We start from the raw sequence: 24,519 nt of genomic DNA, 5'->3' as shown, positions 1-24,519 counted from the left end.
AATACTGAAGCTAGTGTCCTGGAAGGCTTGGAAACATAAAAAAAAACTCCCAAACCTGAATTCTCTTCTAGATTTTTAAACATTTTAAATCTTTTTCATTAAGTATATATATATACGCTTGAGAATCCCTTTTAGAAAGGCTTTTTTTTATGAGATAAAGCGTGATCCCCAATGCCCTTGAGGCTCTTTTCCCAGATACATTTTCAATTAAGAGACAATGTGGCTGCCAGACAAATTGTCTGTGGAGCCAAAGGCAAGGCCTGATTTACCTAACATTGTCAGGGAGTGACGCTTATTTTTTAAGGTGTTATTCACTTCAAACCTTCCAGAACAAAATACTCTCAATGTAAATACATATTTTCTTTTTTTCTCCCCAAATCCCCCCAGTACCTAGTTGTATATTCTAGTGGTAGGTCCTTCTAGTTGTGGCATGTGGGACACTGCCTCAACACGGCCTGATGAACGGTGCCATGTCCGCGCCCAGGATCCGAACCGGCGTAACCCTGGGCCACCGAAGCGGAGCACGCGAACTTAATCACTCCACCATGGGGCCGGCCCTCAATACCTATTTTCTAAATGTCTCTAAATCATTATCATCCCTGCATAGTAAGAAGCAGAATGTCGCTCCTTCCCCCAGGTGGGGCTGCTACAGCAGAGAGCATAGCTGGCTATGAAGCCAAGAGTCAGGCTGGGCCTTCCTTAGACCAGTATGAGAACATACGGACCTGCTCCTGCAACCCAGACACTGCAGAGGTTCAAAACAGAGACTTGTAGGAAGAAGGTTTGATTTTCCTAATTCTAGAATCAAAGGGAAAACTAGACATAAAAAAGAAATTTCCTTAATTTTTTATGAAAAATAAACAGCAAATACCATAGTAAAAGGTAAAACATCAGAGGAATTCAAATTACACTGAAAAAAAAAAAGATTACAACAGACATCCTCAATTTTAAATTGTTCTTAAGATTTTGATCATAAATTACAAGAACAAAGCTAAACGGTATAAATATTAGCTAAGGAAAAAATTATGACTTACAGATAAGACCAAACTATCTACTTAGAAAGTGCAAAATAATTTAACAACAATAATGGTGGAAAAAACCCAATTCACAATAGCAACAAAATCTATAAACTACCAAAACAAACAAGATAAGCATAAGGCTGTATAAAGAAAATTTTAAAACTTTACAGAAGAGCACTTAGAAAGCTGGAATACAGGAAAACACATATTATGTATATAAATAGGTAATCTCAATATAATAAAAACATAAACTCTCTAAATTAACTCATAAATTTATTTTTATTATTTTTATTTTTTTTGAGGAAGATTAGCTCTGAGCTAACATCTGCTGTCAATCCTCCTCTTTTTGCTGAGGAAGACTGGCCCTGAGCTAACATCCAAGCCCATCTTCCTCTACTTTATATGTGGGACACCTGCCAGAGCATGGCTTGACAAGTGGTGTGTAGATCTGCACCAGGGATCAGAACTGGCGAATCCTGGGTCACCGAAGCGGAACATGCGAACTTAACTGCTGCACCACTGGGCATGCCCCTTTAACTCATAAACTTACTAAAATTCTTATCAAATTTTAAAAGCCTCACCAAAAATTTTGCAACTTGGCAAACTGAGATGAAAGTTCACCCGACAGAACATGCACAAGAATAATCAAGAAAACTTAGAAAAGGAAAAATGCCAATCATATATTAAGTATACCACAAAGTTACTACGAATACCATAGTGTGATACTACCTTATGAAATACAAAAAAAAAAAAAAACACCAACCCAGAAATCGAATAGATCTGAGAGTCCCCAAACATGCTCACTAACAAGGAGATTTAGCATATGACAAAGGTGACAATTCAAATAGAAAAGAAAGACAGGCTTATTTGTGTGGGGCCACAAGCTATAAAGCGATTATAGAAAATCATATACATGACCATATACCAGATAGAGTACAAATTTATAGTATTAGAAGAATATTTAACAGAATATGTACATAATTTGTGCACTGAGGAGCCTTCCTTAGTAAGGCTTGAAAGACAAAGGAAAATGTCAATGGATTGACCAAAGAAAACTAGTAGTAGAAGGGGGGAAAATGTAAACAAGTAATTAGAAGACACAAAAGTGGTTCTTAAACGTATAAAAAATGCTCAGCCTCACCAAAAATTAAGGAACTAAAAAGTAAAATAACCATTTTCCCCTCTCCAATTCACAAATATTAAAAACATTAATAAGCTGTAGTAGAGGCAAGGGTGATGAGAATGGGTACTATAGTACATTGGTGGAGGAAGCACAAATTTAGAACAGCTGTGTGTTGATGAATATGTTTAAAAACTCTAGAAGGAGATACACAGGCCAAACTCACCACAGTGGCTACTGGAGGGCCAAAGGCAAGTTAGACAGGGAGTTTAACTTTCTCTGGATATTTACAATGTTTTCATACTGACCATGCCCTGTCAGAAAAATACACTTACATTTTAAGATTCAGGTACACAGACTTTGTGTGATCTACATTAGATGTTCACACGACGTCTTTTAAGCTATCTTCCTGTTCTTGGCAATGTAATTCTAGATATCTCAAGTTATCAGAAAATTGAACGCCAAATAGGTGTATTTTTAACAGATCTCCTGTGGGGAGCCTAACAGAAGAAATGATGCTTCAATTCTGCCACCTTTTTCCCAAAAGTCTACTTTCACTCCTAGTAGTCACTGCTTATATGTTGACTGGGTTAAGGAAGTGGGGGAAATAGGCAGGAAGGTGGAATCAACATATAAATGGCTTGGCCTCCAGACCAGTGTGTCCATTAGCAGGTAGTGAAATAAATGTGGTGAGAATTAGTGGGCTGTAACTAGAATTATTTGTAAACAACGTAACTGAATAGCATTAAAAGGATGCATACACTAAGCACTGTAACATTAAATGTTGCTTTATAAAGCTTTCCCTCCAGAGAGACAGTATATTAATTCAGCAATATTTATAGAGTCCTTGTATGTTTTCAGGTGCTGGAGATACAGCAATGAACAAAACAGGTAACTCTGCTGTCATGAGACAACTTCACTTTATATGGGTGAGAGACAATGTTCATTTATATTTACTTGTATAAAAAGTTAAGGAGAAAAATAAATCTAGGCAAGAGGAAGGGTATGGGGGTGTGTCTGTGTGTGTGTGTAGATGTATAGTTGTGAGGATCTGGGAGGAAAAAAGATCTGGAGCTATTTGGGATGTGTTCAGTTTGAGATGCCAATTAGACATACAAGAGAAGAGACGTTAAGTAAGCAGCTGAATATGTATACATTGAAGGAGAAAGCCCTAGTTGGAGTAGGTTTAGAACAATGAGAGATAAAAAATAAGGACAATTCGGGGCTGGCCCCGTGGCCGAGTGGTTAAGTTCGTGCGCTCCGCTGCAGGCGGCCCAGTGTTTCTTTGGTTCGAATCCTGGGCGCGGACATGGCACTGCTCGTCAGACCACGCTGAGGCAGCGTCCCACATGCCACAACTAGAAGAACCCACAACAAAGAATACACAACTATGTACCAGGGGGCCTTGGGGAGAAAAATGAAAAAATAAAATCTTTAAAAAAAAAAAAAATAAGGACAATTCTTTCTGAGGACTTTTGCTAAAAGGAGAGAAAAGGATTGAAAGCTGGAAAAGAAAATAAAGTCATAAAAAATTAACATCAAAAAGGGAAAAAATTGATACTTGAAAGAAAAAAACCTGCTGAAGCACTGTTCTTGAGCAGGCCTTGCAAATTAAGAGTTCATCCAGATTAGCAAGGAGAAGGCTGAGTTTTGGGCACAATGCACGTAGGTGGGTCTACATGGTGGTGGAAACCTGTGAAAATGCTCTTCTATTTGCCTCTATTTTCTGAGTGAAATAGAAACCAAGGTTTTCATCTAAGAGTGAAGACAAGTTAGGTGCCGCATGCTTAAAGTGCAAGAAAGTATAAGATAGTTATACAGGAAAAAGTGACTGGACTGGAAATAAAGTGTGATTGTTGGGCAGTTAGAAGTTAGTATCCAAGGAATTACAATGAGACCAGCTAGCATGCCTCTGTGTTTTTCTCCATGCAGGCATGGAGTAAATATAGTTGAATCTAACCTAGGTGTTAGCCACAAGAGTATGATGAAGGAAGAAAGGGGACAAGTGGGTTGAGGGTGCATGGAGGAGTGATTATAATGACATCATTACAGTAGTTAGAAGTAAAGATGGACAAGGAGGGAAGTAAGAACTTGAGAGGGGTGAGAGTGAAAATGGAGAGAGTGAAAATGGTACATCAATGGATTACATGTCTGATGGAGTAAATAAATCGTTAACATTAGGAGCTAGAGGGTGTGCATTAGAAGGATGCGAGGGATAGTCAAACAGCCAGATGCACGAAACTGAGATTCTGGAGTGGTTACAAATACTGGCAATGACAAGATTCTGGGTGTGACTATCAGAATGAGTAGCTGAGACAAAGTGGAAGCAAGATCACAGGAGGAAGTGAAGTAAAGGAAGTGAGATGTCAGGATGTGTGTGTGTGGGTGTGCTCACATGTGTGCATGAGGTCAACAATATAAAACATATTTCTACCTGGGTAATCAGTACTTAAAAGCCACTGTTCCAACGCTTCTCACACTTTAATGTTCATATGAATCACCTGGAGATCCTGTTCAAATGCAGAATCTGATTCAGTAGATTCCTAAACAAGCTCCCACATACACTTATGCTAGTCCAGTGCAATGGCCCTTGAACCATCCTTTGAGTAGCAAGACTAGTCTGCACCTTCAATGTAGTTGTATCCAGGAAGCTATTTATAAACTACTACTTTGATCCATATCATAACAAGTCTCACTGAGATAGTAGTCAAAGGGTAAGGAATATTTCATAGAGTCTTTCCTCACTTTTTATGGTCTTTTATTAACTCTTCTCTGTCACTAAAACTTCTCAGTCATGACCCAACCTTAACTTTTTTATCTTCTTCTATTCATCAGGCAAAGGCAAGTAGGCAGCAGAATCAATACACTGTCTTAAACCTATTTTAGCAAACACTTCAATGTTCCTTTAAAAAATATGTGCTACTGACCTGCTAAATTGTTTTTATGTCTGAAAAATAAATTGTTGTGATGGATGTCATAAGGTATAGCAGTCAGGGTCCAACCAGAGAAACAAAAACCATACTTAAGTATTTAAAACAAAGGGAATTTAAAGTAGAGAATTGGTTATAGTAAAGGAAGAGCTAAGAAGCCCAAAGAAGAGATGGTAAAGCAACTCAGAGATTAGTAACAGCAGGAAGCTGCTACCACGCCTAGGCTCGGGGGACCAAGAGAGAAACCAGGGTTACCAGAGCTCAGAAGCCAGACCAGCAGTGGGCCCGTCAGGCGGGGGTTGGGGCTTGAGCCATGGAAGACACCAGTTAACCCAGGCCAAGAGAGAAGAGAAGACATGGTGCCTCCGACCCACAAATCCAGAGTGAAGCCAGGTGGTAGAGCTGCGTGAGTTACAGTTTTCCAGACAACTCCCTTTGGTCTACTCCTTTCTCTCTCTCCACAAGTACAGCCTAAGTCAGTCTCTCATCCCAGGCTCAGGCCCAACCTCTCCATCAGGTGTGATGTAACAACTTAGAAATTTATATGAAAGCTTCAATGAAAAAGGAGACATTTTTGTTTATACTCTATCCTAAAAACAACTGTTTGGCTAGTTATCTCAGAACTGAGTGATGCCTAAGAGATAGCTATCAAGGTTCAGACCTATTGGGCAAACAGCAGATCCTACACAAAAATGAGCTCACCAAAGTTATACTATACCACGAAGACCAGCATGAACCAGTAGTACCTGTTTTACCCATCATTATTGCGTAGACTTAAAACTAGCAAAATTAAAATGGAATCTGAATACTCTTATTGACAGTAGCCACTAAGGAAAGACTTGAGTCTTCAAAGTACATGTGGCTTGCTTGAAAACTATTAATCGATCTAATAATTTGATTCATAAACTCTATCTTTGATTTGGTATTTTACACAGCACATGAGAATCAACTTGCTTGTCACAGTGAGTTAACAGTATTCATGGAAAATAAGTGGTCACCGGCTGAAAAAAACATATCAAGCTATCAGTTGTAAAGTCTAACTGGATTTCCAATTACCTTATTTCTTCACAGTTGACTAGTTTCTAGTTGTTAATGGGCTACAGCCATGGAAGAGTAATTCAGCTAGATTCTTTAGCTTTCAGGATATAAATATAGTTGTTTAACAAATAAGGACCCAAAACATATTCTTAAAAGTTTTTAGCTTTTCACTCATTTTAATTTTATACTTTTGCTATTAATGAGTAATATCACTAATAATAATAGCTAATATTTGTCGATTATTCCTTGCTAGTAACTATTTCATTTATTCTTCACAATTGAGAAAACTAAAAAATGCCTGATGGTAGTTTTTCTCAATTAATAATTATAGGTAAGCCTAAGCCTTTACCATGTCACCAGGCATTGTTCCAGTGCTTCATGTTTATCGACTCATTTGTTGTTCACACTAACTCTGTGAGATTGGAACTACTATTATTCTCATTTCACAGATAAAGAAACTAAGGCATTAAGTGGTCAAGTCGCCTGCCCACCTGGTTAGTGGCAGAGCCTTGACTTGAACTCTGGCAAGCTGGTCTAGAGTCTCTCTTCTTACCCATATGCTGCATTGTCACCCAATCATTTGTTTCATCATTAAATACAATCAAAATATTAATGTCTTCCTGCGCTCCAACCACCTCTACACAGTCAGGTAACATGATTTTTACTATAATTATATTTTTAAAAAGCAATGGAGACTAAACTCTGCACAGCAACAAATCTAGTTTCATTATTTTTTGACTCATCACTAATAGAACGGACCCTCAAGCACATTCCATTTCCACTACCCAAAACTTTCAAATGCTTCCCATCTCTTTTACAAAACTTACCAATAGTTAGGTCATGCACTGGCTGAAACCTCTTGTCTGTAAACTGTAGCAATAAGCATGATTTACCAACACCTGAAAGTAAAAAAAAAAAAAAATTAAGAGACAAAAGTCACAGATTAAGAAAACATTTTATAAAAGCACATGGAAAAGAAGCAGCCAGGGTTTCTGGTGCTCTGTAAACCATCTCCCATGATTTCTCAGTGCTCTAACTTCCTGGGAAATTAGAGGACTGATGATTTAAGTGAAGGGTGTTAACCAATCCAAAACACCCTTGCCATCCTTTCTTATTAATTCAACATTTTTCAATCTGAAAGATAAAAGTGGCAGCAACCCCTAGAAAACAACCAACCAGGTCCTCCCAGTAGCCTCTACCACAGTACTCATGCAGTTAAGTGTTCATGCACTTTTGTGTTTTGTGTAGTAGTGAGAAAATTTTAAAACATAGTAATTTCCTCTTTTTATAGCTTATCTTACTCTCCTACACACAACAAACAAGCAGACAAATAAGGTAGCAGTTAGTGTTTGGGATCTACTTTTCTGGGAAAAGCTACTTGCTGCTCTATCATCTGGCTAATTCATTTCAGGATCAACTGTAACGAATTGCATTCCTTCACTATAACACCAAATTTCACGTTGTTAAGGTCACGAATAGCTTCCACATTTCTAAACGAAGGGCAAATGTTCTATATTCACCCTGCTTGCCCTCTGAGGAGAAGTGCATACTGAACACACCACCTTCCTATGCATTCAGGCCCTTATCCTCACTCTAGACCAAGTCTGCGTACTTGACAGCATTCTGCACTTCTACAGAACTCTAGAGGCAGTCATCATTCACTCCTTCACCCATTGACTCCACGAGTCTTTACTGAACGCTAACTATGCACTGCACTAGGGACCTGAAGATACAATCGTGTGGAAAATGGAGCTGTTTCCTTCCTTACAATCTAGTACAGGTAGAGAAATTAAACAGAATGAATACCCAAATCTACATAAACTGTAATTTGAAGTAATTATAATAAGTGCCATTTGAAAGAAGAGAATAAAGTGCTACAAGGAAGCATAACAAAAGAGACAATTTAGACAGAAGGGCTGGAGAAGGGCTTTCTGAAGTGATGCTTGAAAGCTGTTCGACGTCTTCTAGATTATAAACTCAATGAGAGAAGGGCAATGAATATCTTCTGACTTGCTGTCTGTTTTATGGCAGAGATAAGGCACTTCACAACTTTGCTGAATGATTGGCCCTACTGTCAAACATCACAAATGTTATAAAGATTGTCAAAATGCCCAGTAACAAATCAAAGAAATGTTCTGTGTGTGTATATATATATTTCAGGAAATATTTTATTTGTTCAAAGTTTTTTGAATGTTTTAAGATTCTAGTTAACTGAAAATAAACTGGAATTTCGTAACATTTGACCTTAGTTTTCTTCTCTTTCTTTTATCCATAATTCCTTTCTACACTACAAAAGGCACGAAGTCAAACTCATTTTATCAGATTTCTAAACTCCTTTGAGTAGTCTTTCAGGTCTAGGATAGAAAGGAAAATTAGTTTTTAAAAAGTGTGAAAGTAAAAACAAAGAATGAAAGTATAAAATAGGTGAACAACTGACATATGAATCTTCAGTTCTTTCTTTTTTAAAATATACTTTATTTTTAAGAGCAGTTTTAGGTTCACAGCAAAAGTGAGCAGAAAGCACAGCAAGTTCCCATATACTCCCCACCCCACATGAGCACAGCCTCCTCCAATATCAGCATCCAGTTGTAACACTTGTTACAATCGAATTTACACTGACACATTGTCATCACTCAAAGTCCATAGTTTACATTAGGGTTCATTCTTGGTGCTGTACATTCTATGGGTTTTGATAAATGCATAATGTATCCACCATTATAGTATCATACAGAATTGTTTCACTGCCCTAAAAATCCCCTATGCTCTGCCTATCAGTCCCTCCCTTACCCCAACCCCTGGCAACCACTAATCTTTTCACTGTCTCCACAGTTTTGCCTTTTCCAGAATGTCATATAGCTGGAATTGTACAACATATAACCTTTCAGATTGGCCTCTTTCACTTAGTAATGTGCATTTAAGATTCCTCTGTGTCTTTTCATTTCTATTTTCAATGTCCAAAATTTTCCCATATGGCACAGAAAAAATTATAATTAGAAATCACAGATTTTACTGAGGGACCTGAAGAATCATCTAACAATCTAATAATCATTTAAGTGAAAACCCTTTCGTATCTTACAACAGAATACACATTGCTCCAGTAATATCAATACCACTTATTCTGACCGAATGCTGGTTAAATAGAGAAAATGCTTACTGACTCTTTGGTTCTTCACTTTCAAAACTCTATATTCTTTCTTCAGGTAATCAATGTATCTTTTTGTTGTTGTTACATATATATATTTTTTGCTTTTTCTCCCCAAATCCCCCCAGTACATAGTTGTATATTTTTTTAGTTGTGGGTCCTTCTAGTTGTGGCATGTGGGATGCCACCTCAACATGGTCTGATGAGTGGTGCCATGTCCGCGCCCAGGATCCAAACCAGTGAAACCCTGGGCCGCTGAAGTGGAGTACGAGAACTTAACCACTCGACCACGGGCCAGCCCTTAATTGTATCTTGAAAGGCGGAGAAAATATTCAAGTGCCACTGTGGTGTTTCGCAAGTCTCCTTCATTACATATCTATTGACCATTGTTAGGGTTGGTGATATTTACAGATAGTTTATCTTATTCAGTATTTGTTGATTTCTATTATTTTAATTCTAGATAAACTTGTTTCCAAACACTTGGGGTGTCTGGCTCACAATCACCAATGCTTTTCCAAATTGCCAAATTGAATTAGCTAGCCTTTTCTCAGTCCTCATCTCATCTAGTCCAGAAATATGATCTATTTGGGCTCATAAACTATATCTATATAGTTCATCTGCCTACAACCTCCTTGAAAATGATCTCTTTTGGTTTACGAGACTATAACTACCTCCTTGGTTTCTTAATTCTGTGACAACTGCTCCTCTTCTTCCACGCAAGTCTTAAGTACTGGAGGTTTTCCCCACCATCCCGTCTTTGGTTACCTTTTCTTTTCACCTGAGAGAACTAATGCAGTCCTACAGTCTCACCTACTTCTATAAATCAGCCATTGAGTATCAAATCTCTCTCTCCAGCCACATCTTAACTTCACTCTCCTTATTTCCAAATGCCTACTGAATACGTCCACTTTAATTCCTTCAGGCCCGGAACTCAAACTTCCAAAACCTAATGCATTCTTCTGCATTCTCCTGCCTACCATCTTCCCAGTCAACAACTCAGAACAAACTCAGCTTCTCCTTCAGTATTTCCTTATCTCTGAAACTGCTTCCCAACAGATCACCCCAACAAGAAAAATCACAATATCCTTAATTCCCTTTCTTCATCATCTACATCTAATGGTTTACCAATCTCATCAATTCTCTCAGAAAAGTCTTCTTAAATTCCCTGCTCTTCCCTCCTCTTAATCCTTAGTGTTCTAGTTCTGGTTCTCAGTAAGACATGATTTTTCTGCCTTCGTCCTTCGTCCTTTTTCCAATCTATTTTATAAACCACTGGGAAAATTTCTGCTAAAACACAGATGAGTAACTCACTCTCATGTTATATTGCTTAAAATATAGAATCCAAGCTCCTCAAAATTGTAAACAAGGTTCTTTGAATTTGGGCTGAAAAATTGTTATTCCAATAAATCATATAAACACAACCACAGCCTAAAGACCCTAAAGTTAAGCATAACAAACCATCTCCTGTCTTCTGAAATGACACCATATTCTTTCCCTGGGACCTCTTACCAAGGAATGTTTTACTCCTTGGCAAACCTAAACTCATACTTTAAGATCCAGCTTAGGGATTCCTATGGCCTCTTCAGTGAAGCTTTCTTGCTCCAAAGAGTCTATCAATCCCCATGCACAATTAATGTTACCTTGGGCTTCCATAATAGTCCACACAAGCCTCAAAACCCTGGTTAGAATTCCAGCTCTGTCACTTACTAGCTGTGTCATGGGGCAAGGTATCTGACCTTTCTGGGCCTCAAAATCCTATCTATAAAATGAGGAAAACTCAGATACCTCAATGAATTGTTTTAAGACTCAAACGAAATAAGTGTAAAAGGGCCCCTGTACAGTGCTGGTTACCTAAATGTGTCCAGTTTATAAAAGTTCTTTGAGCTGCATTTAGGAAATGTGCCTTTTTCTATAGGCATAATATACATAAAGAAAAAAATGAAAACAACATGACAGTTTTTTGGATGCATCAACTTGCCTTGGCCCCTCCCCAGTTATTCAATCAAACACTAATCTGGGTGTTTCTGTGAAGGCAGGTGGTAGATATAATTAAAGTCCATAATCAGTTGACTTTAAATAAATGAGATTTCTAGATAATCTGGGTGAGCCAGATTCAACTAGTTGAAATGCCTTCAAAGCAGGACCTAGGCTTCTCTCAGAGAAGAAATCATTCCACCAGTGGACAGCAACTTTGACCAGGCCTAAGAGTTACAGCCTGCTCTGTGGGTTTCAGATTTGCTTATCCAGCCTCCACAATCACGTACATTAGTAAATCAACTGAACTCAATCTCTTATCTATACACACATATACCCTACTGGTTGTTCTTCTCTAGTTCAACACTGACACAGACAACCACCACCACACAAAAAGTACAGCACGTAGAAGAGAAAAGACCCTCAAATAAAAGCTATTAATTTTACTGATCAACCGTATCATAATGCTTTATAGGCTCTCCCACAATACAATGCGACCCTCAATGGAACATGAGCTCCATTAAGATAGAGATTATGTTCAGCACCAAATCTCCAGCACAAAACAGATAGAAAGCAAGTGTTATAAAACCTCCTTCTGTCCTGCCTCCTATCTTACTACAAAAAAAGTCCTAGTTGTTGATTCAAAAGAAGAGAAAATTTGCACATATAGCTAATTCTGAATTTTTCTCAGTATGTCTATCTCTGGAAGATGGCTGCCTGGGAGGGATTTAACCAAGGCGACTTTGTACAAATCATTTCATTTCTTGGATATAATTTTACTCTATGTACAGATAAGTGAGCCAGATAATCACTAAGCTCCTTTCTAACTCTGCTACTTAGACCTGACGATTTACTATATTACTTGGCTTTAAAATTTTAACAATGTTTTCTTTTTACTGAGTGGATTTAAAGTTAACAGTTGAAGGTCTGTTTAAATCTAAACAGAAAACAATGGCTCCATCAGGCCACAAAGCACAGTAAAACGATGTGAAACAACATAGAGGATTTTTCTCTCCATTTTACCAAAGTATAGGTCAGATTCTTGTGTTGGAATACAGCAAAAACAATGTCAACAAATGCTACGTTCGATCTCAAACAGATCTGCACTTCCAGAAAAAAAGCTAATCCTTATCTTATGATTGAGCATGCTAATTTGAAACTTGAAGACAACTTTTACTGAATTTTAAAATCTATGAGCACTTGTGGTTTAACTCCATTATGTATTAGGCTGGTTTTTAAGTGCTCTTTTATATGTATTACGACCTCTACACAGTTAAAACAATTAAATGAGTCACCTCTCTCTATGTTCAAGTTAAACGCAAGTCTTAGTTCAACAGCTTCAAGGAACATCAATGCTCAGATCAAGTAGCTAACTCCACAAGACTAACGCATGGGCTTTTGAGAACTTCTATCTAACCTGTATCATTGGTCAGACATGCAGAAAGGAGATCTTTGGGGCCGGGTCTGTGGCCGAGTGGTTAAGTTCTCGCGCTCTGCTTCGGCGGCCCAGGGTTTCACTGGTTTGGATCCTGGCTGCAGACACGGCACCGCTCATCAAGCCATGCTGAGGTGGCGTCCCACACAGCACAACCAGAGGCACTCACAACTAGAATATACAACTATGTACCCGGGGGGGGGGGGGGGGGGGGGGGGGGGGGGACGGGGAGAAAAAAAAAAAAAAAAAAAACGGGAAAAAGTTTTTAGCCCACTGCCAATCTTTAAAAAAAAAAAAGAAAGAAAGGAGATCTTTAATCAAAATGCCATGTTTTCTAAATTTGAAAAATGCTCAAAATTGAGGGTAGATTTTTAAATGGATTTTTGGAATATAGGATTATTTGCAACATCTTGCATAGACAAAATAGTAATTTCAGCACAAGAAATGAGTAAACTTCTGACCAAATCTGAGGTCCTTTAAATAATTTCCCTTTATCTTCTGGGAGAAAAAAATAAGGCTCTAAAAGGAAACCATTAAAATGGGGACCAAAATTTCATTGTAAATAGGAATCAAAAACCTTTCATTGGACTTCTTACAAAAACCTAAATAATATTAAAATAAATTTTACACACAATAAAGCTTAATTTGTAATTACAAATACACCCTCTTGAACAAAGAATACAAGAAATGTTGAATAAGTTAGAGGGTTTTTAGCAATATGCACACTTGGCAGGACATCCTTTAATATTTGCTCTTTTTATAGTATAAAGTAAAATTGGAAAAAATCTCCAAGGTTTCTTTCACCAATTTTCCCAACAGCCTCTCCTAATCCTTGATTTTCAAATAGTTCTTTAAAAGCATCCTCCATATCTTTCCTCTTCTTTTGCTGTTTATTAGTCTAAATATCAGATCCTCATTCATCAATGGCATTACATGGAATTGAAGCAGTGCTCCAATATTTTCACATACTTGATGAAATCCTACATATTTTACAGGATTTGCAACTGATTATCCTTTATTTTCAGAGAGAACAATAGTCAAATATGTTGATTTTCCTGAAGGAGACAACTTAGAAAAGATAATTTAACAGTTTTCTAAATGGCCAATGAATATTTTCATATTATGACTATACTCTCAAGAACTTTGAAATATTAAAAATGATTCCCAAGAACAGATAAAACATATATATAAGTTTCTCTTGTGCCAGACATTGTTTTAAGCAATTTATGTAAGTCACCTCATTTAATTCTAAGAACACTATAGCATAGTGGTTAAGATTTCTGACTCTGAAGCCATACTCCTTGGGTTCCAATGCCAGCCTTGCCAATCACCATCAATAGAACCTCAAATTATTTACCCTTTCAGTGCCCCAATTTCCTAATCTATAAAAAGTAGGATAATAATAATACCTATTTCATACATTCACTAGGAATATTAAATAAGTTAATGCATTAATTGTGTAAGACAGTCTTTGGCACATGGTAAAATTCAATGAAGAATTCAACAAATGTTTGTTACTACTCTCAATACTACTATCACTTATTAATAACGTCTGTTTACACTTTAAGCTCCCTAAAATAGGAACCCTGTTTTATTCATTTTCAGTGTAATCACATGTACCTCCAATGCTTGCCAAAATTCAATCCTTCTAGAAGTATCTAATATGTTTTAAGGCTAAGCAACTGGAATATATTAGTAAAGAATAAAAACAAAGTCCCTGCCCTTGTGGAGTGAGGAGAAAGAGACAAAGAACAGCCCTTTTTTTAAAATGAGTGTGCATGTTTGTATGTATGCATATATACAGAGAGAGAAACAGAGAGACAAACAGGGCTTGTTAGTTTCAGGGTGTTAAATGCTATAGTACAGAGAAAAAGCAGAGCAGAGTAAGGATATGTGACCTGGAATGCTGGGGGAAAGGGGAAGGATGTGGTATTTAAAGGAGGTGGTCTCTCACTGAGAAGGTGAGACTTAAGTAAAGACTTGAAGGGGGTAAGAAAACAGGCAGCTGGAAAGCTGAGAAAACACTCTAGGCTGAGGAAACAGGAAAAACTGTAAGGTGGGACGTGTTGGAGAAACTGTAATGTGGCCAATGTGGCTAAGGCTCAGAAGGCATTCTTAAGAGTCATGCCCTCAGGCGCTGAGGTCACAGGAATCACAGGGGCCTAATCACGCAGACCTCGCAGGACTTTTTAAATTTACTTCTGATTAAATAAGAGATTCACTGAAGGGTCTTGAGCAGAGGAGTAATATAATTTGACTTAAATTCTAAAATAATCACTCTGGCTGCTACAGTGAGAACAATCTACAAGTAGAAGCAGTATGAGAAGTAGAAGCAGATGAGAGCAGAAGCAAAGAAATCAATTAAGGAGGCTTTCTCCATGAGGCAAGAAATGGTGTCTTGGACTAGGGCAGTAGTTATGGAGGGGGTTCCAAGTGATTGAATTCTGCATACATTTTGAAACAGAGGCAAGAGAATTTGTTGAGAGTGTGGATACGAGTTTTGAAAGAAGGAGAAGTATGTTAAATATTGCTCCAGCATTTCTGCTTGATCAAATGGAACGATCAATGAGATGGGGAAAATTGTAGGTAGAGCAGGAAAGACCATCAGTTCCAGTTAGGTTATTTTGAGTTGAGAAGTTTATTAGACATCCAGGTGGTAAAGTTGAGTAGGCAATTGGATATATGAGTCTAGACTTCAGAAAGGATATTCAAGTTGGAGTTAGAAATTAAGAGTTGTCAGCATAAGATGGTATTTAAAGGTGTATGAAGAGGGGAACCAGCAAAAAAGATGTTTCCTTTATAAAAGCACATATTTGTTCTATAATCGTAGAATTAAACAGAAACAACAAACATAAAAGTGACCTCTCCAAATCCATCTCCTATCACTGGTTTTCATTCTCTACCCAGAAGCTGCAAGGCCTTCACACCTCCTCTCCCCTCTCTCCATGCAGACGGACTCCCATGGGCTGGCTTCTCATCACACAGGCGCCTTCCCTGACCATCCTGCGTGAAGGAGCTCCCACTCCCAATCACTTTCTACCCATTAGAAGTTTGTGATCTTTGAAAAAAAAAAAGTCCCCAAATCTGTATCAGGTCTCGCTCCCAGAGACGCTGACTGAACTCTCAGCACCACGTAATGGTTAAAAGCACTACGTGGGTAACCTTGGATAAACCACTGACCTCTGTGTTTCCTTTGCCGGGTAGAAGCTTTTTATTTTGATGTAATCCCACTTATTTTTGCTTTTGTTGCCTTTACTTTTGGAGTCAGATCCAAAAAAATCATCTCCAAGACCAAGGTCAAGGAGTTTACTCCCTATATTTACTTCTAGGAGTCTTATGGTTTCAGGTCTTACATTGAAGTCTTTAACCCATTCTGAGTTGGCTTTTGTGTATGGTGTAAGACAGCGGTCCAGTTTCATTCTTTTGCATGTGGCTTTCCAATTTTCCCAGTACCATTTAGTGAAGAGACTGTCCTTTCCCCATTATATATTCTTGGCTCCCTTGTCATAAATTAATTGACCATATATGCCTGGGTTTATTTCTGGGTTCTCTATTCTGTTCCATTGATCTATGTGTCTGTTTTTATGCCAATACCATACTATTTTGATTACTACAGCTTTGCAGTATAGTTTAAAATCAGGGAGTGTAGTGACTCCAGCTTTGTTCTTCTTTCTCAAGATTGCTTTGGCTATTCCACCACTCTTTAATTAATACAAATTACACTTAATAATGCTGGTAACAGCGTTTCTACCATGAAGTCACCTTACCTTCTTCCTTTATTGAGGGTCCAAGTCACTGACTGTCCTCAGTTGGACACAGTGTTGTGGTGAGAACTGAGTATCTAAATACAACATCAATGCCAAACAATTACAAGTAACACTCACTAAAAATGCAGATTCCTAAAGCCCCACCCCAGAGATTTTGATTCAGTAAGTCTTTGGTTGGGCACAAGAATCTAATTAATAAGCCTCCCAGTGATTTTTAGGTTATGTTCCTTCTCCACAAGAAAAACTGGCATAAGTACTAGGTGTTCTACTCAAGTTTATCTTCCTAGTCCTAAACGGGCTCCCACCAAGTTAAAGATAATTTTAAAAAGTTGGTGAGACAGGGGCCAGCCCTGTGGCCGAGTAGTTAAAGTTCCATGTGCTGTGCTTCAGCAGCCTGGGGTTTGCAGGTTCAGATCCCGGGTGCAGACCTAGTCCATTCATCAGCCATGCTGTGGAGGCGTCCCACATACAAAGAAGAGGAAGACTGGCACAGATGTTAGCTCAGGGTGAATGTTCCTCAAACAGACACACACAAAAATGGTGATGGCTCTATTTTTAAAACTGCAAGACAAACAGCTTTAATTTAAAATATATGAAAAAGCAGAGATATGAAAAATACCAGGGCCAATTCCTAACGCCTGAAGGAAAGTTTTGTCCAACTATCATTCTGAAATCATGGCTTCATACTGTCATCTACTATATTTGGTCCTCAAAAACAAAATGTAACAAAAGTTTCATTAATGAACGACCTATCTCATGACTGAAAGTAATTCACTGAAGAACTGTATGTTTTAAAGTCATACCAAAGAACTGACAGATCTCAAACACAGATCATATAAAGATTTGGCGAGTTGGTTTAAATATTATTAGCTTATTTTGCATAGAAAAGTTTATTCTTCGTGCTAACATTCCAAATTCAGAAACATGCAAAACATGAAAAAACAATAAAGTCTGCTCCTTTTAAATAAAAAATTAATAAATTCAGCATGGTATATCAGAAAGAATACAAGCTTTACAGTTGTAACAGCAGTGTTCAAATCCATCTGTACTGTTTCATGACCTATGACCTCAGACAAATTCGTTATAGAAACCGAGCTCCATTTCCACATCTGCAAAATGGGAAAAAGAAAATATAGTGTTCCTACTTCAAAGGAATATCATAAGGCTCAAATGCAAAAATTCTGAATTTTGCAAATTCAAAAATTTTAATAAAAATGTTGAGGATTCTTCAAGATGAATATATTTGAGGAGCAAAATCTCCAACCAGACCCATCTGACCTTGAGTTCAAATTTTTAAATACATATTTCTAAAAATTAATTGAAGAAAATATGCACCTTCTATATTTTCTTTTAAATCTATAATTTTTTTTAAATAAAATGAATTCAGATTTGTTTTTATGCTGTTGGTTTTCCACACAATGCCCCCTCACATCTAAGATAGCAATCCTCTCAATTACTTCAATTAGATCCTCATCTGGAGGCTTCCTGTAGAAGGCTCAAGAGTGGCCCCCGAAGACCTATGTCCAAGTCCTAACCCCTAGAACCTGTGAATGTGACCTTACTTGGGAAAATGATCTTTGCAGATGTAACTAAGGATTTCAAGATGAGATCAGCCTGGATTTATGTTGTGGCCTAAATCCAACGACAACGTCCTTAAAAGAGAAAGGCAGGGGGAGACAAGGACAGATACACAGAGGGCAGACGGCCATGTGAAGACAGAGGTAGAGACTGGAATGATGCTGCCAGAAGCCAAGGAACTCTTGGAACCACTGGAAGCTGGAAGAGGCAAGAAAGGATCATCTCTGGAGCCTTCAGAGGGAGCACGGCCCTACCGATACCTGCATTTCAGACTTCTGGCCTCCAGAAGTGTAAGAGAACAGATTTTTATTGTTTTAGGCCCTAAAACAAGTCCGTGATAATTTGTTACGGCAGCCCGAGGAAACCAACACACTTACCAAGAGTCATCTTTCAGTCCTCCTTCTCTTTAGACTTTTACGTTGTTAGTCTCCTAGTCCTGTTAACTTGTCTATAATAATTCCTATTGTAATCAGTAAAGTGACTCAAACACCAGAATATTAAGAGAGAGTGGTAAGAGAAAAGGAAACAGGGAATATAGATCATTTATTTGAGAAATTTGTCAGTGAAGGCTAGGAGGGAAGGGAAAAGACGGTCCTCAAAAAATATTTGAATGAATGCTCACTATATTCCAGGCACTGATCTTAGTAATAAAAAGAAAGAAATTAAAGAAAGTTCCAAAGAAGATGTAGCTTTAAGAACATAAGACATCTTTTTCCTTAAACTGGAAGGCTGAAAGAGTTGCTGAAGAATCAAGTATGCTGACAAGGCTGAGAGAGGTGCTAAAGAATCAATAAAATGAAAAGGAAGCAGGAAGATGTGGAGAACCAGCCCTCCTTCCACTGATACAAATCACCCAATACTATTTCCGTATCTTTGTTTTACAATATGACAGTACCCCAAGTACTAAAAGACTTCTAGGATGAAACCAAAACCACAAAATGAGTAAAGCGATAACCTCAGCTAAAAGTCTCTGATTCATTAGACCAGCATTTCTTACACATCGGGTCTTTGCACAATACTCAGTGGCTTTTTGTCCACTTAGCTACTTATCTTTAAAACTTAACTGCCATACCTCTAGAAAGCTTCCATAATACTCACCCACCTTCGCACAGTGAGTTAAGAATTCTTCTGGTTTTTAAATATGGAGCCTTTCCAGTTGTGTGTGTGTATAAAATAATCAATATCATTGTTGAGTTTCAACAACATCCTCTGTTGTAAATGCTGGAGTAGGAAAGAATACTGACAGGAATACTGATAGGCTTCTGTGATGATCTCCCTCACCCTGGGTGTGGCACAAACTCCAGGAAACGAAATCTAGACCTGAGCTCAGACCAACAGATCTGAAGAAGCCAAGCCTCACTGCAGGGTAAAATTCATTTTAAAAAACAGGCTTAGGAAGAGCTCCAACCAGACTATTTAGCCACTAATTGCTAACCACCTATGACGGACACCCAACGGTGAGTGGGGAAGCCTTAAGTTTATTGCTTACCCTGCATTCATTCTGAAACCTCTGTTTTTACCTCCCCCAAAGTTTTTATTTTTTTCCCTTAGTTTATACCTAATGTCTTTTTCTGTCCCAGGATCCCATCCAGGATACCTCATTATATTTGGCTGTCACGTCTCCTTAGGCTCCCCTTGGCTGGGATCGTTTCCCAGACTTTGTTTTTGATGACCTTGACAGTTTTGAAGAGTACTGGTCAGGTGTATCTCAGAATGTCCCTCAATTGGGATTTGTCTGATTTTTCCCCCCATGACTGACTGGAGTTATGGGTATCTGGGAGGAAGACCAGAGATGGAGTATGATTTTCATCGATCACATCGTAACAAGTATACACATTATCAACATGACTGTTATTACTGCTGATGTTAACCTCGACTATCACCTGGTTGAGGTAGTTTGTAAAGTAAAGTAACTCTTTTTTCCTTCCCTTTCCATACTATACTCTTCAGAAGGAAGCCACTATGAGTAGCCCACTCCTTTGGAGAGTGGACCTTACCAAAGTTTTAACCTCTGTGTCTCCCCTCACCTGTTTCTCTTTGCATGATGTCATCTTTAACCCCCTGCCCCGTATCCAATCTTCTGCCCTTCTAGAGTGTTTTAAATTTATCATGTGTATTCATTACTTTCATATTTAAAAAATAACTGAAAAAGAGCCTGTTTTTGAAGTATGTACTCTTCTGGAATGGAAAAGTGCCTGAAAATTACCTCCTTCTTTAATTTTTTCACTCCCTACAACATCCTTCCCTAAACCCTGTTAATTTCAACTCTCACCAGTAACCTCCTCTTCATTTCACTACAATTGTCTTAGATAAGGCCTTTATTACCTCCCACCTGGACCACTGTAATTACCATCTAACTACATCCCAGCTTTCTAATCTGTCCTACATATGATTGCACCAGGGATGGATGAGAAAAGAAGATAGAAGGAAAGGATTACATTTAACATCTAGTATGTCTCTGCCACTGTATTGTAATACGAATATGTATTCATACATGTATATGTCTGTGTGTGTGTATACATATAGTTTCTAATTTAATCATAACTCCAGTCCTGTACTCTTTCCTTTAGAAATTTCAATCTTTTCTAAAGTCTATGGAATAAAGTTCAAACTCTACTTTAACCTGTCACAATCTAGTACCTGCCTAGGTCCAACATTTAATGAACTTCTCTTTCTAGCTTTATTTCCACTAACTGTCTGACACAGAGTCTTTACTACAACCAAACTGGACAGTATACTTAGGAAGGTACAAGGTGTGGGACTTAGCAGATGCTCAACAAATGACAACTACCTTTCTGTTCTATTTTACATTTTGATTATTTACCATTTCTACTTGTCTAAACCCTACTCTATTTTTTTTTTTAAACCCTACCCAGTTTTAAGAACCAGCTCAAATGCCACCTTACCCTAAGTTTTCCAAGGAGGACAGTCACTCTGGATCCTATGACATTCCAAGCTTTAGCCAGTGTCTCAATCAGAGCCCTTATGACATTCTACCAGCACTGCTATAAGGCCCTTAAGGGCAGGTACATATCTAACTCACTTTTTAAATCCTTCATAGTAGTACCCAGTGTTTTGTTTTACATTTGGTAAACTTTCACTATTATAGCCTTTGGCATTTCAAAGTACACCACAGATTTAAGAGATAACAAACTTACTGGATTCGATTTGGATCCTGTGTGTGACACTAGTAGAAAAAGTTGTTTCAGGTCTCTAGACCTTGTTTGCTTCTTTATATCATGGCAATCATACCAACTGCCTTATTCATAAGGCTATTTTGAGAAATAAAAGAGATAGTATGTAGAGAATAAGAGATAAGTCTATGCTGCTTTTTCCTTCCCCAATGCCTAAAGGTAGGCTGACACTTAACCCCGCGCTAAGACCACAGTACTCTATACAGACTTTATTAAGCACTTATCAAACACTATACTTTTATTATCAGTTTAAAGATCTACCTTCCTCCCTTACAAGTAAGATTCACCTTTTTGTATTTCAAAAACCACCTTGCACTTTGGCTTGGCTTAGAAAGTAGATGCTCAGTGAATGCTGAATTAATGTTATCACAGGCTCACTGAAAAGATCATAAAGTGACAGATTAGTCTTTTCTACATAATGTCAAATCTAGTCTACATTAAAAAAAAAAAATCAGGGGCCGGTCCCGTGACCGAGTGGTTAAGTTCGCACGCTCCGCTTCGGCGGCCCAGGGTTTCGCCAGTTCAGATCCTGTGTGCGGACATGGTACCGCTCATCAGACCATGCTGAGGCGGCGTCCCGCACAGCACAACAAGAGGCACTCACAACTAGAATATACAACTATGTACTGGGGGGCTTTGGGGAGAAGAAGAAGGGAAAGAAAGAAGGAAAAAAAATAAGACTGGCAACAGATGTTAGCTCAGGTGCCAATCTCTAAAAACCAAAAAATCAGTTTCTTAAAAAAATTTTATTCAACAGTGGATTTTTTAGACAGGAAAATGATGCTAGAGAATGAAAAGGGGACTGTGCTAAGTTAGAATTGCATCCCTGATATTATGTGCCCCTAAATTAAGTGTCACTCTCCTTTGAAAAGTTCAGCTCTCTAGTGAGTACACTAGTGTGTCAGTTCCCAACCAAGTGCCTCCAAACCTTCACTGCCCTGCTCGAGAGAATATTTCTCCCTTGCCAGCTGGCATGATACGAACTGTCAGCAGACGGCAGCACTCACACCTCTCTGTGGTCAACTGCCCTCAGCATTCCTTCAGAATGCTTCTCATGGAGTTCCCAGGCACAGCACCACCCCAGGCAAGGCTTCCCACAGGACACAGATGGCAGCTAGCTTTCCAACCCTTCATGGCCCCTCAGTGACATTCTCGGCCATCCAGTGGGCCTTAGCCATGTTCCTCCAAAGAGGTCTGGATACCAGATGGGTTCCTTCCTGCCACACGCGGCCTCAGTCTCAGGGGTGGTGGCCGTGCCCTCTATCTGCTGTTACCATATTCTTGAGAAGTCTCTTTATCTTCTCGCATTAATTCTCCCTTACTCTAATCCCATAGTGAAGTTAATGATTCTTTCCATTAGACTTTCTCTGTTCAAATTCCTTGTGGTTTCTGTCTCCTAGTTAGACTCTGACTGATACAACTAGTATGACTAAGACATCCTTCACTAAGATAAACCAAATTTAATTTGGTGAGGTTGAGGGTTTCCGAATATAAGCTGAGTTTAGATTTTCTTAGGAAAGACCTAGTTTGTCTTTCTTTAGTGCAATATTTTCACAAATAAAAAGTTAGAGCAATTTAAATTTTTTAAAATTAGAAAATAAAATGGAGCATTTGCTAATTTTCATAGGAAACAAATGACAGACTATTAAATCTAATAGCAAGTAAGGCAGCAGAATGTGGTAAAAATAGCACTTCTTTCCTTTCTTCCTCCCAACTCTTGGGACTTTCTCCCACTGGTTTGTTTTAATGGTAGAAAACAGCTAGAGTGTTTGAGAAGAATCAGAATGATGAAAACTGAAGGCTAACCAGCTCTCAGAATCTTAGAATGTCACAGTTTGCTGGAATCATAAAGATCCTCTGTGCAGTGTTTTTTAGACAGTAGGCTGTAACCAGTTAGGTCATGAAATTGATTTGGTGGATCACAACTAGCATGAAAAAAAATGAACTAGAGGACGGTGTAGTGTTTAAGTTTGCACGTTCTACTTTGGTGGCCTAGGGTTAGGCGTTTGGATCCTGGGCGTGACCTACACACTGCTCATCAAGCCATGCTATGGTGGCAACCTACATATAAAACAGAGGAAGACTGGCACAGATGTTAGTCAGGGACAATCTTCCTCAAGAAAAAAAAAAAGAAGATAAAGAAGACTGGCAACAGATATTAGCTCATGGCTAATCTTCCTCACCAAAAAAAAAAAAAAAGAAGAAGAAGAAGAAGAAGAAGAAGAACTAGAATAAAACAGCAAATATTAGACTATATGTACTACACAAAGTTAGGATAAGTACTGTTTGGAAACTTTTGTTTTAGAGAAACATATGCACTTACACACCTATCTTAACCCTGGCTTGCAACATTATATGTACCTATTGCTGTGTCTTGTAAAAAACAAACTTGGAAATTACTGTCTAGTATCTAATCTGACTGCATATCCAATAAAAGAACTCATCTACAATATTTTTGCTAGCATTCGTGAGAAAATAAATCAGCTGAAGAATCTAGAATACTTCTATTCTCTTTTAGTTAACATTTTCAAGGACAGGAATCAAAGGAAAAATCTGACTGAACCATCTTTAGCAATTTAACATAAATAAATAAACACAACTTGGGTACCATGAGTCATCCCACCAGGTGACAATTCTATTACATAAATCTCTTTGTAAAAAGATTTTTCCATTATATAAAATTAGGATGACCCCTGTATAGAGGCAAGCTCAGTTACTCCTGTCGTTCTGATCAAGTATGGATCAGCTTGGATGATAAATTATATGTTTTCCTACAGCACTGATGCTCAAAGTGTGGTCCCCCCACCAGCAGCATCAGCATTATCTGGAAACCTGTAAGAATGCAAATTATCAGCCCCACCCGAGACTCAATGAATCAGAAACTTTGGGGTGGAGCTCTGCAATCTGTGTTTTACCAAGCTTTCCAGATGATTCTGATATGTGCTAAAGTTTGAGAACCACTGCCCTAGATACAACCAACTAGAATGCTGGTTTCAGTGTCCAATCCTCTTCAGTTTAGTTTTCCAGCTACAACTAATCTGAAGCCACTACATGTTTGGTATGACAGACAAATAACTGAAAATACTGCAGATATATTTCACCATAGTACAGGTTAAGTTCAAAACATGGTTATTCTGTTTCCACTTGGTATATTTCCAATTACTCAGCTTAGAACAGCTAGACTACATGCTACCTGCCAAATACCCAAAGGACCACTTCAATATAGAGAAATATTTCTTTTTCATTGCAGCTGTAGAGTCCTATAATCAAGGTTATGCTAACATTGTCTTGTCTCATTTAGAATATCTGCATGGCTTTTGAC

The 24,519-nt window shown here is 38.2% G+C and overlaps 1 protein-coding gene across 1 annotated transcript in view; it reads right to left on the bottom strand.

The window, feature by feature from the left end:
- RAB2A (RAB2A, member RAS oncogene family) overlaps positions 1 to 24,519 on the bottom strand; it is a 96,018-nt gene that overhangs the window by 54,240 nt on the left and 17,259 nt on the right. The window contains exon 2 of the mRNA XM_046642153.1: positions 6,935 to 7,006. Coding sequence (XP_046498109.1) covers positions 6,935 to 7,006 — 72 coding nt within the window. The remainder of the gene's footprint in view (positions 1 to 6,934; positions 7,007 to 24,519) is intronic.

This window comes from Equus quagga, chromosome 16 (genome assembly GCF_021613505.1).
Source record: "Equus quagga isolate Etosha38 chromosome 16, UCLA_HA_Equagga_1.0, whole genome shotgun sequence".
Taxonomy (NCBI): domain Eukaryota; kingdom Metazoa; phylum Chordata; class Mammalia; order Perissodactyla; family Equidae; genus Equus; species Equus quagga.
The sequence above is the reverse complement of the archived record's forward strand: the minus strand, read 5'-3'. Positions and strand labels throughout refer to the sequence as shown.